This window comes from Lepisma saccharinum, chromosome 8, assembly GCF_977018435.1.
Source record: "Lepisma saccharinum chromosome 8, izLepSacc3.1, whole genome shotgun sequence".
Taxonomy (NCBI): Eukaryota; Metazoa; Arthropoda; class Insecta; order Zygentoma; family Lepismatidae; genus Lepisma; species Lepisma saccharinum.
Window position 1 is genome coordinate 75,317,319 of NC_139236.1, and position 20,703 is coordinate 75,338,021.

The 20,703-nt window shown below is 41.5% G+C and overlaps 2 protein-coding genes across 4 annotated transcripts in view; both read right to left on the reverse strand.

Moving 5' to 3' along the window:
* LOC145991150 (uncharacterized) overlaps window positions 1–20,703 on the reverse strand; it is a 54,938-nt gene that overhangs the window by 8,682 nt on the left and 25,553 nt on the right. The window lies entirely within an intron of this gene.
* Window positions 3,134–4,051, reverse strand: LOC145991149 (uncharacterized). Its single transcript, XM_083126956.1, has one exon. It carries the CDS (start codon window positions 3,974–3,976, stop codon window positions 3,134–3,136), a length of 843 nt encoding a protein of 280 aa, XP_082983082.1. The 5' UTR covers window positions 3,977–4,051.

Consider the following 20,703-nt stretch of genomic DNA (forward strand, 5'->3'; position numbering starts at 1 on the left):
CTATCGATGTTTAGTTCGTGCGGGAAGTGCATTATGGCGTGCGTTTCCTTGATTTTGGTGTCTATGAGCATGTGGGCAGTGTGTTTGACTCGAACCTTTTGAATTTTATGGCTATTGTATTTGATATGTCTAGCAAGACCAGTAGTGGGTTGGGCTTTTTTCGCATCTGCTAGGTGCTGTTGGATTCTTTCATTGACAGATCTGATGGACCTGCCAATGTAATGAGCCTTGCATTCACACTCTGCATCATATACACCTGGGTTGTCAAGGGGAGAGAGGAAGTACCGTTTGTGCTTGTTCAGTTTATCAGTGAAAGCTGATAACTGAACAAGCACAAACTGCTCATTACATCGGCAGGTCCATCAGATCTGTCAATGAAAGAATCCAACAGCACCTAGCAGATGCGAAAAAAGCCCAACCCACTACTGGTCTTGCTAGACATATCAAATACAATAGCCATAAAATTCAAAAGGTTCGAGTCAAACACACTGCCCACACGCTCATAGACACCAAAATCAAGGAAATGCACGCCATAATGCACTTCCCGCATGAACTAAACATCGATAGCAGGCAAGCGCACCACACTTGGATTCCACTACTGCAGCAGTTATCGCCCGGAAATAGCAGACGACGCACCGTGATGCACGGTGCACCTAACGGCAGCCAGAGAACTACGAACAAAAGACGCACGCCAAGCAACAGCGCAGCAAGTTCCAACGAGGATGGTGGCAGTGGCCACTCGAATTAATCGAAAAAGAAGGAAAAACAGCTTCACGGATAAAAGTGAGTACTAGTTTCTCCGTATTTATATACTACCGCGACTCTCTTTTCCCAATTATGAAAATAATTAAGTGAGAGAAACGGCACAAAAACTAGAAAATTGATCAACAAACTTTCATATGTTATTCTTGTGGAGTGTCAGTCACACTTAAGAGAAGTAGTTCAAATTATGTTTGATAGAGAAAACATCAGAAGGTAGATTTTCACACCTCCTCTGTCTTGAGCCATTCCACTCTCTGGTTATGTGGTCATAAATGACAAATCCCAATCAAGGCTAATTTCCCCACCCATTGTGTATGTAAACTGTATTATTTAATGAATATATCATATTAGCACCTACATTGAATCATGGCAATATGTTACATGATTATTTAACAGCATTTATTTCACAAACTAACGATTGAACATAGTTTTTATTTTGTTCTATATTAAAGTGGAAGTGGTTTTTGTGGGAACCATATGTTCCGGATAAGGTTTCAAAGCAAATATGTCAATGTTATCTCTCTTGATATTCCACCTTGAAGTGCATGGATAAAACACTGTCACATTCAAACAACAGCGACTTGGTATACTGTGTTAACATAAATGGAGCCTTTCAACAAAGAATTCCTAGGAGTGCATTTTTCTGAACATTTAATGAGAAGCTGTCATAGATTGATTGAATTTAAGTTCGTTTTAAGTCCACTTTATACACAGAAATGAGAATCGGTACTGAACCTACAGTTTAAAGTGGGATCCTAACTCCTACATGCCTCCACCAGGTATTCAACCTGGAACCCCTTGATTAACTGTCATGTATAGACTTGAATAGAACAGCAGGATTTTATTTAGGGGGGGAGGGAGGGCAAATGGTACGCCTTAATGTCACGTCAATGTAAATGTGTCATGATCGGAAAGAAGCAATTTAAGTTAATCGCACATATTTGTTTTGTTAAATGGTGATCACTACAGTCCATTACTGAAATCACTAATTTTTTCACTTTGTGGAGCAACATTCAGTAGTTCTGCCAAAAATTTGAAATTGAATTTCACATGCTCATGAGCTTATCAAATCGAAATCAAGGAGACCTATCCAGATTGAAAGAGTTCGTTGTTTTATCAACTACTAGAGCAACAGACTATCGAGAGGAAAAAAAGAAAGATAAAAAACATAAACGGTTTTAGTTAGAGTATTGGCGAGCGATTATGTACTGTGTAGATGCCGTCACCAATCACTTTCAGTGAGTTGGAGTTTCTGTTTTAAGTCCACTTTTTGCACAGATAGGTTAAACGAGACTGGACCTACAGTTTAAAGTTGGATCCGAACCGATGTGCCTCCAACGGACATTGAGTCCGGGACCCCTTAATTACAAGGCAACAAAGTTACCACTATGGCAATCAAGGAGACCCTACCAATCACTTTGAAACATTATTTTTGGAAGACAGCTTATGCATTGCTCGTTCTGTGGACCACTTCATGAAATTTAATATTGATAGTTCAACAGCTTTCATTCCAAATTGTAGTGAAATCAGAAAAATGCAAAGTTCTGTTGTAGAAAAAGTAAAAAAATTAAAATTTTTACTACTTCATTACCTAGTACTTTTTCATGCATTTTAGCATCATAATTTGTTCATTACCATGAGGGTAGGACTACCCATTAATATTATAACTTTAAAATTATTCCTCTTTATTCTAAAGAAGACATGTTAAGTTTATACATTTGCAACCATCTGTAATAATGTATTTATTCCTTTAGTAAAAGAGGCATTCGTAATCAACACAATTCCAAGGGTCATCTGTTTCCCAAGGATAATGCCCATGATGAATTTCGTCATGGATAAAAGCATGAATAACATTAGCCCCCCCCCCCCCCACGTAGACTGACGAAACTCCGCCTATGCAGTCAGCATGTAAGATGATGTACCACAGGTATCAGGCAGACTTATAGTCAATGGGCTAGCTCATGTGCACTGAATGTACCCTCAGTTTATTTCACAGACTTTTTATACGGGGTCCTAATATGTAGAAAAAATTGCTCACATGACTTGATTTTTGGCCCTTAGCTGCTACATTGGATTCAAAATGGCAGAATTCAAAATTTAAAATCACTTGTTTCTTGGCTATTTCTCAACCAATTTTAATTTTTCTTCTTTTGTTCCAAATAAGGCCTTCAGTTGCTGTTATTGTCATTTTTTTTGGTAAAATCATCAATACTGCTTGAATTTGAAAAATTAAAATTATGTACAAAATTCTATGGAGCATGCATCTTCTCTACACTACAAAATCATCATTAAAATAAAATGCCATTTTAATAATTATTTATTGCATATTGAATACATGCTAGAACACAAAAGCTTTTTCTCCAGTATGAATTCATGACTTGGAAGAATTAGCTTCTGTTGCAAATAATTTGTTACGTGCCAAATGCAAATAGGACTTCTCGCCAGTATGAATTCTTGAATGTCTTCTAAGGTCATCCTTGGATGAAAATGATTTGTTACATGTCGAACACACATAGGGTTTCTCACCAGAATGAATTATTAAATGTCTTCTAAGATTTCTGATCTGTTTAAATGATTTCTTACATGTTGAACACACAAAAGACTTTTCAACACTGTGAATTCTTGAATGTTTCCTAAGATCCTGTTTCCCTGAAAATGACATGTTGCATGTTAAACACACAAAGGGCTTCTCACCAGTGTGAATTCTTAAATGATTTCTAAGAACTCCTTTCCGTGAAAATGATTTGTTACAAGTTGAACACACATAGGGTTTCTCTCCTGTATGAATTATTGAATGTTCTCTAAGAACTTCCTTGTATGCAAATGATTTGTTACACGTTGAACACACATAGGGTTTCTCTCCAGTATGGATTCTTGAATGGCTTTTAAGAACTTCCCTGTATGTAAACCATTTGTTACACGTTGAACACATATATGGTTTCTCTCCAGTGTGGATTCTTGAATGTATTCTAAGAGTTCTCCTCTGAGAAAATGATTTGTTACAAGTTGAACACACAAACAGGTTGTCAACATTATGAATTTGTGAATGTACTGTAAGATTTCTCTTCAATGCAAATGATTTGTTACATGTTGAACACACAAAAGACTTTTCACTCTTATGATCTCTTGTATGTTCCTCAAGAAATTTCATCAGATTTAATGATTTCTCACACATTAAACAAACAAAAGAGATTTTTCTAGAACAATTTTCCATATCAACCACAAGATCACCTTTGTGATCAAACAAATTAATACCACTACACAAATGGCACAACCTTCTGAGTTTGAAGACTTTGTATATCCTCTATTCCTTCTAGATTCTAAATTAGTCACAGTATTATTTGCCCCAGAGTAGAATCCTGTTGGCAGTGTTGAACTGTAGGAAGAAGATCCTATGAGTGGTGGTTTGGATCCAAAGTTCTTATTTGAAACAGAGTAAGTTTCTATGAGATATGAATGCGTATCACTATCCATGTATTCCTGGTGAGAGGTACTTCTAATCAATGTGTTTTCCAGTGATAACCTGGAAGGAGAGAGACGTCATTACAGCCTCACAAAAAAGTGCAGTAATAGCTCACTAAGCTTTAAACAATTTGCTACCACTTTCTCAATGTATATTACGAGCTAGCAACTATAACTCAATTGCTCCATATTTCAATGTGGTACAATATGGAAGAGTCAAACATTAGTTCCAAGTAAAAATACTTTTTGTGAAACACTAAGAGTAACTTGAAATACTCTAGGATACCTTAGAATAATACACCAGGTTTTCCGAAAAGAAAAGGTGATCTTTCAGAAGGTACCTTCAGTATTTCATAAAGAATATTTTTAACTTCATGTTCATTTGTTGTAGTAAGTATTGCGAGTCGATGAATATTCATGTGGTAATTCAAATATTCGTTTGCACTAGCATACATGATTTTTGCTGGCTGAAAACTGTTCATATTTTCTAAATCAAAGCCGCATGGGATCTTTCAACCTGGCTAATGTTTTGCTCCACTGCCTAGGGTTTTTCAGTAATCGAACTTAAACAAAATAAGTTTCCACTATCTTTCATTGAAAGTGTTGATGGTGTTTACCATTACAACAATGATCCAGAGTTGTCCTTTTTTAAAAGTTGAATTTTTATGGCGTGTGCATATTTTTAACACCTGAGTGTTGCCTCTTTAGCTCACCAGACAAAAAAATAGACCCCCCCCCCCCCCCTACCTAACATCATATAACGACTGCAAGTTTGGATAACATCTGAGATTCACTGTGGCATTGGCTGATTGTACAAAATCAATGTTCAACCACACTTGCACCAAAAAATTGATCAAGTGCCATCCATGATGTTTGACGTGTTGTTTGCGAAGATTGTCCCACTGGTTTTTAATTGGATTCAAATTTGGGATTTTGTGGGCCATTCCAGATATGCGATTGCTTTTGAATGTTGCAGTCATATCTGCAACCTTGTGAATACAGCAATTGTCATCCTGGAAGACAGATGGAGATATTCCATGCCCTATTAGGATGAACAGCCAACAGTAAAATCCAGCAACTTGATGTTGAGTTACTGGTTCATATTTCCTGTCAAATGAACCAAAGAACCCATTTCCACATAATTAAAGCACCTGCAGAACATCACAGAGCATCACCTACCTAGCACCAGACCTTGCACACATTCCTCCTGTTAGGCTTCCCAAGGTCAACAATGAACATGATGCCAAGCATGATTCACATACCAGCAAAAATGTTATTCGTCTGACCAGATGACATATTTCCTGTCCTCTGCGGTGCACTGTTGGTATTTCTTCACCTGCTGTAACCGGGCAACTTTGTCAGCAGAGGAGAGGAAAGCCATCTTGTGTTCCACCCTACTCGATGTGTTCATGATATGCAGTTTCCTGCAGAGTGTTCACTCAGAAATTGGTTGGGAATGACTGGTGTTGACATCTTGCAGCATCAGCAATCCTGCTATAAAATGAAGTGATTTTTAGCCACAAGCTGTGAAACAGTACAGTCCCTCAGTATTGTCTTGCAGCCAGAACTCTGAAGAGAATTTCTTGTAGACTGAGATTGTCTCCACTGCTGGTAGACCCATTATAACCCTATGCGTTGATATGCCTCCAACTTACGTTACTGCCTTTACAGGATAGCCAAATGCAATCACCTCTTTCAGCCACTCATTATTTGCATTGTGCTCCGTCCAACACACAAGCAAGACAGGCACTACACTGTACCACCTCTATAAAATCTATGGATCCCGTCTCACACTTCCCAGCTATTTATCTCTCGCTCATTCCATTCAACACCATCAACAGGTGCCTCTAACAAACCAACTTCAACACTCCAGGTGACTAATGTTTTGTTCAGGGAGATACCTTTATAACACCATTAAGCCTTGTTTCCATGATTATGAAAAACTAAGTATGCTGACCAAGGCAGTAATTTATTTTATTAAAAACATAAACTAAACGTAACGTTTGAAACTTTGAAACGTTACGTTTAGTTTGTTTTTAATAAAATAAATTACTGCCTTGGTCAGATATACCTTTGTAGATAAAAGTAGTATTGCTGTGCAGTTGAAAATACCAGACAGTTACACAGAACATACATTAATAGAAAAATGCAAGCTTGACCAGGACTCGAACCTGGGTCTCTGGCATACCGTGCCATTGCTCTACCACTGAGCTACCGAGCCAGCCTGGCATCGCATAGAGATGGGAGGAACCAGGCAACGTCGAAGTCTACTGTGTTTCAAAGGCAACAGTTTCTGCTGCAGTAGCACTGGCAGAGACGATTCCACACAGGTAAAACAGTGATAGGGAAAAATCAGGCGAGGCCAGGCCGGCTCCATAGCTAAGTGCTAGAGAAATGGCATGGTATGCCAGAGACCTGGGTTCGGGTCCTGGTCGAGCCTGCATTTTTCGCTGAAAATTTCTAAGTAGTACATATTTGTGTGCCTAATCTTCAATACAATAATGGGTTTCCCTTTACAAGTGCTAGCATCTGGAGTAGCATGCCGTGCCTTTCATGAGCATCTAACCATGTGACCAGCCTGCTCTTTCCGTCAAGTGTTTTGAGTCTCAAGAATTTTGCCCGTACTGCTGACTTCATCCTTCCCTTAGGGCAAGCTCCAGGTGCAACCAGCCAGTTATTTGCAGTTTCAAATTCCAGTTTTGTACACACATGTCAGTTACTCATTACAAAAACAAATAAATGTAAGTAGATTGATAAAAAGGTATAATATGATCTTTAGATCATGATAAACCAGTGGCTGGTTGGATGGCAGAACACCTCAAATGGTTGACATCAGTCTTGCACCGAAGTTCACAGATTGACTACTGCTGTGCGCATGGATTTTTTTAAAAATCTCCCTTCATCAATTTCATTCAATTATCACTCGTCCCTAGTGTTACTTTAAGCTGAAAGTGGCAGGAAAGGGATATTTAGAACAATTTTACAAATTCAACATGTAAAGTGAGCTCTCCTCAAATGTATGTTATTCATATATTGATAATGTAAGGCAGTAGTTTAATGGCAAAAGAAAAGTCACTGTCATTCAGTATCCCATGGTGCCCTGGTGCATTGAAATTAAGACCATGCAATACTTGCTTGTGTCTGACATCGTGGCCATGAGGTCGAAGGTGTAATGCTTTGGGCTCCGTCTACAGGACACATGCAGGTTCTAGTCTCCTTGGGAAAGCGTAACAACTTTTCTCCTGAGATTTCGGCCTATGTATGGGACCGGTGGCCACCCACCATTGTGAGGAAATTGGGGAGCTATGAATGAGTAGTATAACCTGGTCATGAAAACCTACAACAGCTGGCTGGGGGTTCGTCATGCTGACTACAAGTCACTACAAGTCATAACTGGTTGGATGGTCTCCCACCCCAGGTGAGTGAGTGAGTAGGATCAGGTGGGAGTGAGACCAGCAGTCGGTAGGGAATTTTAAGTCGAGAAATTTAAGTGTGTTTACGACAGTTTACATATTACATTTCCTTTTGTGAGAGCTTCACCCCATCAGTACATATATTTTGTTTCTTTTCCTTTATTAGACCCTAATAGACACCATTATATTAATATGAGATTAATGTACTTTCACCAAAAGTGTTTGACAAAATCCTTATGTACATTATTTTATAAATTATTTATTTGAAGTGATTTAAATCAAAGATTTAAAAAAAGGAGAGAAGGAGAGAGAGAAAGAAGGCTCTCCTCCTTTTCTTCTAAATCACCTGATAAAAATATTGTTTTAACTTGTGAGTTAAATCTATCTGCCTTGGTTTGCACTAGCAAAATATTATTTCATGTTTATTGCACATTATTAAGTTGACATGCATGTGATGCAGATAATTAAGAACTCAATGCTGAGGCTGAAACGAAAATGACAGATATCCAATTCCTTTGAGTTGAACATCAGAGAGATGCAAGTAAAAACCAATGGCAGAGCGCAAATAACAGAAATGTAGAATTTAGACTACGTACAACATGGGTTGAATTTAAATTGTTAAAACAATATATCTTAGTGATTTAAATGTAATTGGTTTTTAATACACAGGAAATACATTTCCGAGCCCGACTTTGCGAACCACCAACGCCCCCTCGGGATCCAGCAGTTGGTTGCACCCCATAGGTTGAGAAACACTTTGAGCCTCTCAAAAATAGCTGAGTCCAGCCAAAAGAAGACAGACACACTGCTAACAGAAACCAGGGAATGAATAAATAAACAAAATTCACAGACAAAGGATTATACAGTAATTGAAAGCTGAAAACAGTGTTCAAATTCAATGCGGATTATTTCAAACTATACTTTAAATTTAGCACGTTGTAAAATGAATAAAACACTTAGGAATTGGAGCAAAGACAAGATGGGGAAGCATTGTGTGGTTTCAGGAAACCAGAGCTCGTCATCTAACTTGTTACAGCTCAAATTACATCACCAGTGTTGACAAATACTAGCATGCAATGTGAAATAAATGGAAGTACACACATTTTGTGCATGTCTCCAAAAGCCATGTGACCACCCTGAAATACTTCTACGCTTATTATTGTGGCAATATAGCTCTTGAGCACCAGCATAGAGTAGCCAACATTAATATAGGTCCCTTTACTAGATAAGAAAGTCAGTAGTGAAGAATTTACATCCTTGCTTATAACATGAAGTTAGAAAATTTATTCCAAAATATTAATAAAAACAAAATTAAAAATTTAAATATGAGGAAAGTAGTTGAACCATAAGCTATAAAAGTTGTTTACCTTGAAATTATGCAAATGAGGGTAGGTATTTAAGTTTGGAAGATGGGGGAGGGTGTAGGCGAGAATGATGCAATCGGGCGTGAGGTTACGTAAGTAGCCGAAAATGCATGAATAGGTAGATGAGGATAAGAGGCGAGGATGACGTTTTTGAAAAAAGATTTTGCCCGAACAGGGACGAGCGAGAGAGAGAGAGAGAGAGAGAGAGAGAGAGAGAGAGAGAGAGAGAGAGAGAGAGAGAGAGAGTGAGAGAGAGTGAGAGTGAGTGTGTGTGTGTGTGTCTCTCTCTCTCTCTCTCTCTCGTTGGCATAGGTGTTGTGAAAAAAATACAAAGCTGTAGATGTTATGGTTTATTGCTGATTGAAAGGTGTTACATATGTTTCCGTGGCGCTGATTCTTGTAGACGGTGCGAAAGTCCATGATGGTGGCAATATCTGAAACGAGTGACAGATGAGAATAAATAAGACGGAGTTATAAATCTGGAATGTGTTTTCGTTATTGAGAAGGAAAGGTGAGTAAAATGTGAGGTGAATAGGTAATGAGTGTTAGAGTATATACAGTCGGGAATGTGGTTTTGTAAGAGTAGGGGTAACACGTACAAGGTGAGTGAGATGCTTGTTTCGCAAGGTCGATGAGTCTGGAACCGAAGGTGTTTGTCATTACAGCTTTGTAGTCCATTGTGCGATGATCGGGAATGTGTGTCAGTAAAAGTTGTTTGAATCGGAGGGCTAATGTCAAGGTGAGTGAGATGTTTGTAGGTGTGGCAAGGTTGTCCGGTCTGTGGTATGTTGTCAAGGTTATGAGCATAAAATGTAGATGGGAGTGCATTCCGTGAACACGTAAGTAGTTGGGGAAGAATGTCGGTACATGTTTGGGAGAAGGTGATGTGTCGAGGTGTCCTTGGTGTGAGTGTATATATTGTGAGTGCAGAGTCGATGTGTGGTATGAGTTTGTTTGCAGCAGATTTTTGGTGCTTGCAGTAACGAGTAGGTAAGTATGTGGTATTGGAGATTAGTGGGAGAATGTGTTTGGTTCGACTGGTACATTAGAGTATGGTAATAATATAAATGTTTGTATCGTTACAGGTTGGATTGAAGGTTTGTTTGTTTCGATTGATTGTGTTAGGTCAAACGAAATGTCGAACGACACTGCATATTGGCATTTTTGTGTGGACGTGGAGATTGGTGGTAAAGGGGAGATGTTAATAACAATGGATAAACATGATGACGCCGATCCGTTTTCGATGGCAAAATGGTTTTACGGACCAAGCGATAAATGTAGGTTCAAAATGAATGTGGAAAATGAAAAAGTTCGTATATGCGAGTCGTTCATGCTCCACAATAGATTACCTGCGTATAATCATTTCAGTTTCGTGACCGATGATGAGTCTGTGATTCGCGAGATGTTAAGGACCGGGGAATTAAGTGGTCCGTTTTACATTCATGCTGCGGAAGAGAATTTCAGGCAGAAGTGTGTGTGTATGGAGAGGGAGAGGGTGAACTTTGGGAAGGAAGTGTGGTCGTTAAAAAAATGTACAACGCAATATGAAATCAAGAAAGGGAATCCGATGAAATTAAATCTAGAGCATATAAGTATGCCGAGAGGTACTCTATATGCTACTTTGGAGGAGTTTGTTAGATGTAAAGTGGGTGAGCATACGATAGGAAGAGTGGGTGGCTTCCAAAATTGTTCTATCTTGGATACGGCGAAAATGTCGCGGTTGAAGGAGGCTATGGATGCAGCGCACGACGGATTTCTGTATGGTGGGAATGCAGTGTGGGGGGGTATTTAAGTCTGTTTCATGGTCATCTGACACCTAGACACACAATAGGGGATATGTTCATGGGTGATATTCCGGATGATATGAATTTAGTTGAGTGTCATTATGTGGAAAAAGATGAATATTTACCGATATATAGTGTGTTCGGCAGTTTCTTTGACCAACAAGTTCAATCAACGAAAGAGGGTTTGTACTCCTCATTTTTTCCTGGCAGTGAGAATAAACGTGTCAAATTAACGTCCATGTTATCCTCATTGACAGAAAGAAAAGAGGAAGCGGTGTCGATGAAAAGTTCAGAGAATACAAAAGAAGACTGAGAAGAAGAAAGAAAGGAAGACTCAATTGTGACCGTGGAAGACTCCTCGAGCACCTCGTCCCCGTCACTGTTAGAATCAGATTTATTTGCCAAAGAATAAACAAAGTACGGAACATAGTATGGTGAGTGTGTAGCATTAGAGCATGTTTAATAAACATTTTGGTACTTACCTTACAGAGAGGTTGGTGATCGTTTGCACACCAATGGTAAAGCATCCTCTTGTTTGATCGCTGTATTTGTGGATATTCCTGTGGGATATAACGCCATTACAGATGGTCGAGATATGGTAGAGGTGGAGGGGATGTTGGCCCGTGGGACGAATGTGGAGGTCCGATCTGCTAGGGATAGAGGAGGAGGTTGTGTTTGAGGTTGTGGAGGGGAAAGTGGGGGTGCTGACGGTTGTAAGTGGGGAGGTAGTGGTGGTGGTGGTGGTAGATTTGGAGGGACCCCGCCACCAGGAGTCGCTGCAAGTGGTAAATAAATCATTTCAGCACAGCGTTCCAATACACATGACGACTGCCAGATGACACATCCGTCCACCTCAATAGTATCTCGCTGTAAGGTGTCCACAGTTCGAACCTGGACAGAAAACAAAATCACCATAAGTATGTGTGAGATGGAGGAAGTAGTGTGATTTGTTTTGTATTCACAGGGCCCATCACCAAGAGAAGCAGGAGGAGGATCACAACATTTCCCAGGGGAGTATTGCCTACCCTGCAAGAAATCACACCGAGGTGAGCCTTGCGAGCAAAACAGTAAGGATAGTAACGAGACGTCGTACTATCTGCAGTACATTGTGCGGAGGGAGCACACAAACGAATTTCTTCAGATCCTAGAAGCGAATGCCATGCGGATAGAGAAGGAGATACAAGGACTGATCGCCCTCTATACAAGTATGCAGCAGATGCGGAAGGAAAGTCCCAAGATAATGTTTTTTTTTTTCAAAATGTACTACAAGGCCCTGTAAAATCCCATTGGACCCTACAAAGCAGCTATGATGTGTACAAATTTTTTCGCAAAGAAAATTTTGTAGGTGTCGATAAAAACCTTGCGGCAAAGTACGATATGAAATAATAATGGTGGTGTCGAGTACTAGTGTTTGTACACAATAGGTGAATAAAAAATCACTGACCGAGATCTTCTTGTTGTTGTTGTTGTTCGAGAATTGGGGTTTGAATCCTCCTCCCCTAAGAAATCAAGTTGTGATAGTATCAAAAAAGAATACTTACACCAGCGATAGTGTTTGGTAGATGCGACGATGACGATGAGTAGCATGTATCCATGATGGTTCCAACGAGAACACAGTTGTATGATTGTGCTAACAAGAAAAGATTTGCGGAATAAATACCGGTGATTGTGGGTCAGAGTGGAATCGGGTAGAGAAATTACCTAAGAGAAATACTGAAGTTGTAGGTTTCGAGTATGGGTACGTAATATATTATGCGGTTGATTACATATGGTTACGTAATATGTTATGGGGTCGATTACATATGGTTATGTAATATATTATGCGGTCGATTGCATAAAATGTCAGAGCAGCAGCAGAGTAGAGAGTGGCGAAAGAGCGAGGGAAAATGGAACAAATATGTAATGGTTGTGAAAATACAGAAGTTGGGTGTGTGGTTGTCGGAAGTGCCGATCCAAATTCCGTGTGCATCAACAGGAGATACCCGATGTTTCTGACCTACGCCGATTACCAGGGTCAACGTACAGTCCACTTTGGCCCGAGTCGATAACCATTTGGCTGGAGGAAATGGCAGATGCCGGATTCTTCTACAGTGGCTTCGGCGATGTGGTTCGGTGCTATTACTGTGGATTACGTCTGTATCAATGGCAGCGGGGGGAAAATCCATGGATAGAACACAGAAAATGGTATCCTCAGTGCATCTAGCTTTGTCTGATGATTGCGGACGGTCTGTCGGTGGCGGCCACGGTCGTCGATGGCGCCGCCGACGTGGAGCAACCTCCAGCGACAAATCTCTACAAAGGTATCTCTGGAGCAGCAGCAGCAGCAGTAGCAGGTTCCTCGGATGTGGATGGGGAAGAGGAGGAGGGGGAGAAGGTGGATGACAGCGCAACAGTCGTTGTCGCCCCTGCGGTGAATGTGAACATGGAGGACAATCATCACTGTGTCATCTGTTACGTGCATCAGAGACAGATAGCTTACCTACCCTGTGGTCATCTTCTGGTGTGTGCATCTTGTGCCGTGAAGACCACGGATTGTTGCATTCTGTGCTGTGCACGTATTGCGGTTCTACAAAAAATATACATGTGAAATGAAAGACGTAATAAATGTGTATTAAACTATTTCTATTTTCTCTTTTTGGTATTGTTAGTACGTACAAGCTTCATATACTAGATACTAGAGAATACATATAAATAGGTTAGTAGTAGTAGTAGTAGTAGTAGTTCTGGTATTCTCCGGTTTCATTGGGCGTGCCAGTGTCGGTAGTAGGTCTTCAATATAGGGTGATACATGTGACCGAAGGTCTCCCATTGTTGGGCGTCCAGCAGCAGGATCTCGCCGCCATCCTGGAGGGTTACCGTGAAATTGCGAGCACAATCCTGAATGATGATGCTGAAGTCGGGTGTAAGTACACATTTTACGGTACATCGTTTGCTGCAATGCAGGCGACGGTCGTGGAAATTGTCAGTAAGAAGTCCCATTGATTTGCTCAATTCTGTATATTTGTCTGTGCCGAGACTGATTCGTGAACCATCCTTCCGGAACACGATCCTAGTGTCATCCCTTTTGCCAACAGAAACCTCGAAGGTGTCGTCCACGGTGAAGACAATTGCTCTGGGGTCGGCCTCGTTGATAGTGCTAGTAGTAGCGGTAGTAGTAGTAGTAGTAGGTGACGAGGGTCTTTCGAGCAGCAGCGACGGTCACAGGATCCCAAAAACAACTGGTCGGGTGGGTATTTCACTCTGGGTATTTATCTTTGAAGACAGGAGGCCACGTGCGCACAAATGATGCGAAGTAACCCAGCACTGAGAAGGTCGATCCGAGGACATATGGGGTGGGGTACATGTGCGTTATGTTTTGTGACACAGTATTGCATGTACGCAGCAGCCTGTGGGTGTAACCCCTCGTAGTAAAACATGTAGGCTGCCAGCGTGCGCCGTGCTCATAGAAATTGTTTCAGTTCATTTGTGTCAAGCAAAGTCGTTGGTCGTCGCCCACTAGAAACACAAGGATGCGTTCAGAAAATAAATAGTCTGTATGGACGACCATCACGTGGTCGTCCCATCACAGAGTATTTTTGTGTAACCGTCACCTGTTTGGAAAAATGTTATCACTTGGTCCCAGTTTATGTTGATCAGGTCCCGAAAGATATTCCAACAGAGGGGCACATCTCGTTCTGAGAAACGTAGCAGCACCGCCGGTAAAAAACTTCTCTAGTCCATTGGTATCGCCGTCGCTGCCGCCAAGTTCGTACCTTAGAATGATAATTTTGGTTGGAGATAGGTATTCTGGAGATTGTCGTAGACAAATCAGATGTCCGATGGTGGAGTTAGTGATCGCGGCATCTGTCTGGAACGTCGTCGTTTCCATTATCGGCGTTCACGATGCATTTTCTTCTTCTTCTTCTTCTTCTGCTGCTTTTTGTTGTTGTTCTTCTTCTTATGTCGAGGGGTCGCTGTTGTGAGGTGTTTGTCGTCGTCCAGGAAGATGATCTCCAGGTCGACAGTCGCCTCCTTCTTAATGTCTGCAACAACAGGAAAAAGAGAAACGATCGAAGAGTCTACAGCATGATTGCACACATTGTATATTAGGGTTCGTGATACAGCTAGTCGGGGTGGGAGTAGGAGGAGGAGGAGGATGATGCGAAAAACACGCACCAAACATTTGAATCGCGATGTGATCGTTTCGGACATGGTCGTTTGTGAATATATGCAGCAATATTGACCGCAGATGGTACTGAACAAATCTTGATACTGACGTGGATTGTACTCCCACGATATGCAGTTTCGATTCATGAACCAGGCAAAGGCTGGCTGAATAGGAAGAGTCGAAATATTTGCCATACCCTTCCTTGTCGATGTACACGGTGACCCAATGTTCTCCGTTTTTGGTGGATGGGTGAGTGTTCGCAACGAGGGTGGCTGATTTTTTTGTAACTACCATGTCGGCGAGAATATCACTCGGGTAAACACCATGGAAAACGCCTCCGGTCACAGCATCTCCAGAGAGTATGTTGTGGATGTCGTACGTGTTCATCCGGAGTAGTTGTAAATTATGCCCCTCTCTTTTGAGACCATCACCGAAATATTATAGAGAAGGTATATCAAACATGTCATGGAGCGTGTTAAGGGTGAATTGAATCTCGCTTCGATGCGAACCTCCCCTTTAACGGGTAAACTTCTGCATGACGGGTCATCGCATAAATCGGGTGTCAACTGGTAACATAACATGAAGTAACCGTTGGTGAACATTTCTCTGGTGATCATGTGCCCTTTGTCTGCATGATAAATATTTGTTCCTGTGAAGAGTGTATCGTATGCTCGTGTGATTCCTCCATGGTTTCTGGACGTAAAGTTCGGTTACAGGTGTACCAGCTGGTTCTTGAGGTACAATGCAAAGTAGTTCAAGGATTCGGGTGTCAAGTAAAACGGGTTCGTGTCTCCGCTACTCACAAAGGCGTTGTTTGGAATGATCGTGAATATCAGAAAGGTTGGAATTGTTCCGTTGGTGATGTTGTTTAGTGTCATGGATTTTCCTCCGGCCGGAATGGGTAAGGTTTTCAACTTGGATCGTGTGAAAAAATATTTTGCGTTACTCTTCTCCAGTGCTCTACTGTGTGCCAACGGGTAGGTTGGGTGTAGTTTGAAATGCGAGATGTGTAGTGCCGCTCGCTTGATCTTTATCGTGACCAGTGCATTTGGGGTGTCTCCCCACATGTAGAATTCGGTTTTCGCCTTGGGAAGCACAACCTTATACTCGACGTTGTTCAGAAGGTACTTTTCTTGCTTGAAAAAATCCACGTGCAGGTTGATGCTAAGTTCCACATGGTTCGGAGTTCCATGTTCTCCGTGGCGGAGGAATCTGCCCACTGAAACAAATCTCTTCTTTTTGCAAAACCTTCGTTTCTAGCAGGATTCGCTTCATTTTTTGTGTCCTTGTAGAAACATCTGGATGTAAGGTGAGTTTTCACCGCATCCTCGCCGTAGCCGATTACCGTCTCCAGGAGAGCCTTGTAGTGGTAGTTGGTGCTCGAAAAGATAACCAGTTTGTCGTTCAGATAAACGGAGCACTGACAGAAGAGTGAATGTGCCAGATTGGTCACAACTCCCCACTGTTTTGTCGTAAGGACGTTGTATTTCAGTGGGATACCGTCCAGTTTTGTCATTATCAGGTCTAATTATAGTTTGGTCATAGCCAGATCTCTGTAGGACTCATCCATCCCTTGACTCACAAATTCTATAACATTTTGATTTTCTATCGAGGCTATAGGGTGACAAATCTCTATGTAATTATCCACAATGCCTGTTTGAATACACGGTTCCTCGAAAATATCCAGTGACGATGTAACACCTTCCATTCTGTCTCTAGGTGATTACAGCGAAAATATATCCTTGTGTCCATGTTGGTAACGACGTCGACGATGGGTTACCTTGGTGGCATTCTTCTTTTTGGTGCTATGGGTGGTTGTCTTCTTTTTCTTCTTTATTACTTTGGGTGTCTTACGACGATGACGACGATGCTCGTTACCTGTACTGACACGTACACGTTAGCACCCGACTTTCGACTGACCAACACGTTTTTGCTTCCTAGCATTTATACCGGAACCGGTCATGTTTTTTAATTTAGCTTCGGCTTTTGTCAGTAGCTTTGCCTTGCTTTCATGTAGATATTTCCGTACAATGTCTTGTACAGGTCCGTCCGACGTAGCCACATCCACTAATATATTCGATCTGGTACGTAACGCCTCACGTCCTATTGTCTTGGCTCCAGACATCACAAGTGGTTTTGCGGCATGAAATAACCAGGGAAAAAACGACCCTAGGATCCCATGTCCACGTTGATTAATCCTGGTAATACTGTCTGATTCCACGACCTGTTTGCGCCTGCCGAATGTAGTAATCAACGATGGTATTGGTCATGTTCGGGGTTCGTATCCAACTGTCTGGGGATCGATTGATGCATGTGTATTTATTTATCAATCGTATCGTCGATGTGGACGTTTACGGAATTCCAGTAACACCATCGACGGCGAGTTTTTCCCGTGAAACGGTATAATTTCGTTTTTATCGTTTTGAAATTCTATTTCGATAGATTCAAACGAATATCTGGTGAGCGGATAATAGTGAACGTTTCGAAAGTCATGCTGACCGGTGTTACCTGCGCCGGCAAAATCGTGACATATGGTTTGAAGGAGTCGTGCTGTGGCATCCCCCACGATTTAATATGGGATCAAATCACAGTATACACATATCAGTTGCGTATTGAATGGTGTGACCGTTGACGGTGTCAATGTGTCCGCCTTCTCTGCCTCTACATTTTTCTTTTCTTCCATCGTGTACAGGACTTGTCGCAACGTGTTTGCCGTGTCTATTATCACGTCTTTCACTTCCTCCGTACTCAGGCTGTCGGGAATTAGGTTGTGAATGTTGGCTAGTAGTTCCTTCGTCGATGTGTACAGCTGCGGTGGTAGGTTCATGATCACGTGTCGACCCAATTTAATCCTGTTCGCTGTGGATAAAATTTTCACATTGTTGACATTATGAGGAAAATCGTACGATTTTGGTCTCGAATACAAAATGCTCTTTTCGTTCACAGCGACTGTGGCCACCAAGGTTTTTTTGGCAATAGGTAACACCATAAATGTTCTACCGTCGTCGTCGTCGTCGCCCTCTGCTCTTTTATGTCTTTACCGGACGTTCCTCTTCTCCGTATACTCCTCCTCCAAAGATAGACTCGATATCGTTTATAAATCCATCCACGTATTTTCGTTTGTTTGGTTCCTTTTTCAAATCTCCGAACATAACCTGGGCAAATTCACCAACATTCTCGTACTGCATAACCGGAAACGTCAGCAACCTCTTCTCATCCAACCGTACTACGTTGTCAAAATACAGAGGATATGTCACCTCCACCAATCCCACTTCCCAGTTCTCATCCAATTCTATTGTTTCCGGTAACTTTGTTGTAAAATGTGATATTGTGTTTGTGGGGAAAATATGCATCGAACTGTTCGAGAAGAGGCGCACGTAAAATCTCTCTATCTTTTCCATTTTCTCCATTCCTACTGCGACACACGATGAACGATTTCTGCAGGTACCCACGACAAAAATGTCGTAAGATACCCCTGCCACTTCACTTTATATTCCAACCGTCCGTTTCGTTTCCAACGTTGCAATATCTTTTCGATCCTGTACTCTTTCTCCTCAGGAACGATGATTTTCTGTAGTTCTTCCGTGTAAAACGACCCGTCAAACACGTTACCTTGGAGATCTTCGACGAGATAAACTGGAACGGGTTTGTGTTGAATTCTTCTGTGTATCTTGAAATGTTCATGGCTCCAATTTGGTACGTACCCCTTTTCGAAAGGTAACTTCACCTTACTCACTCGTACCATATCTCCTGTACGAAATATTTTCTTGTCTTTCGCATCGGCGACAAGCACAGGTTTCGCCGAACCTTTTTTTAAATTTTTCCACACCACATATACATTATGTTCATTGACGTCGACAGGTTTCATGCCTCTACTTCTATGATACGATTCGTTGTAACCTCGAACTAATTTTCTCGAGACATCGATATACCTGTACGTTCCACGTGTGGTAAAATATTTCCACATACATGTTTTTAATGTCCTGTTGAAACGTTCCACCATGCTTGCTTTCACGTCTGCATTTCTAGGAATATGATGCTCGATACCCTCACGTTTCAACAGTTTCTGGAACAGAACGTTGGTGAATTTTGTTCCCGCATCTGTCTGAAACATCGTTGGTGTCCGTTTAAACTCTCACAGAAGTTTACCTAATGATCACGTTACCTCTACACCAGTTTTGTTTCTCAGGGGTACTGCAAACGTTTGCTTGGAAAACACATCAATTACAGTAAGTAAATACTTGTAACCTTGATTGTACCCTTTCAGATTTTGAAGATCGTTCAGGTCTGCTTCCCACAACTTATCCATGTTGGTCACGTTGTAGTTCACTCTCAGGTACTTTACACGTTTGGGTCTATGCAACGTGTACGTGTCCTGTTCTATCAACCATTCCTGGACCTGCTTCTTCGGTATCCTCTTGCCTATGACCTTACACAACTTGTCTGCAGTGGTGAACGATTCCCCCTTCTCCGATGAATAATACGCTGCTCCCAGGATCTTGTTTACATCCATAACGGTTCCCATGCTACGTGTCTCGACCGCTTCCTGATTGCTGTGCCACGTGCACTTCGTAGACGGGATTTGATAGGTGTACATCTCGGTGATTTCTTCTTCTTTTTACCCTACTCGCCTCCGTCGACGTCGTCGTCGTCCTCTTCATCTTCTCCCGCTGTTGTCACACCTTCCTCTTTCACCAGGTGGCGTTCTACCCACGGTAATCCGCTAAATATTGTAGCACCTTCTTTATTTACGTTTCCAACCTTCTCGGATGGGCGTCGTCATCGTGAGTACAGGTATGGTCAAAGGCTCCTCCTTCCTACGCACCACACATAGGTACTTGTCGTCCAAGTTTTTGGAATATAATATACGATGCATTTCCTGATCTAACCCCGTAAATTCAACGTTCGCTGCATTCCCTTTGATTTTTTCAAACTGCTCCGGGGACATCAGAATCAATTCTTTGTAATGCATTTTTCTATACCGCTCACCAATTAAACAATGTACCCAGTAAACAACTAATGAAACTACCTAAAAAACGGGAAGAAACCCACCCTTCTGTACGAGATGGCGTTTTCTCTGTTGTAACGGTATGTTCTTTGTTGCTAATTTTCGTAACACATTCTTGTACTTTGGAAGTTTATGTTTTGTCGCCTTTGTGATTGGAACGTTGTTGTTCAATACATTCAGACAACACTCGGACAACGTATTCACCAGTTTTGGATCGGCTTCCTTTAAAATAGCTCTTCGAATTCTAGGTGGCACCGAACGAAGTGTTTGGAACAGGCTTCTATTTGAGCAAATAAATTTGCTCATCGTGGTTGAAGGTCAGGCATCGATCAGGAACTGGAACGTGCACGACACAGTAACTAATGCCGTTTTTCTTGTCGTCCACGGACTGTGTGAACAATTCCAATCGTACACGGAGCGGCTCGGGTGTGTCCTGAGTGAAGTCAAGCAAACAATAACTGTACGGCACTCGCGTACATTCCTTAAATAGTTTCTCAAAGTTTCTCCACATCCCCGGGTAGATTTGACATGCCAACGTTGATATTTGCAGGTGGTCTCTGGGATTCTTAAATATAACCATGTAGTTAGCGTTCAAGGCTAAATCACGTGCTTTTGAACCTTTGGGGAATATATCTTGAGTTAGAAGTGACACACTCACGCAATTGTGATGCAACATTTTCGTAAACATATCTGACACCCCGTTATCATTGTATGCTTCCGTCATCATATCATCCAGGATCACCAGACACGGACTATGACTTGT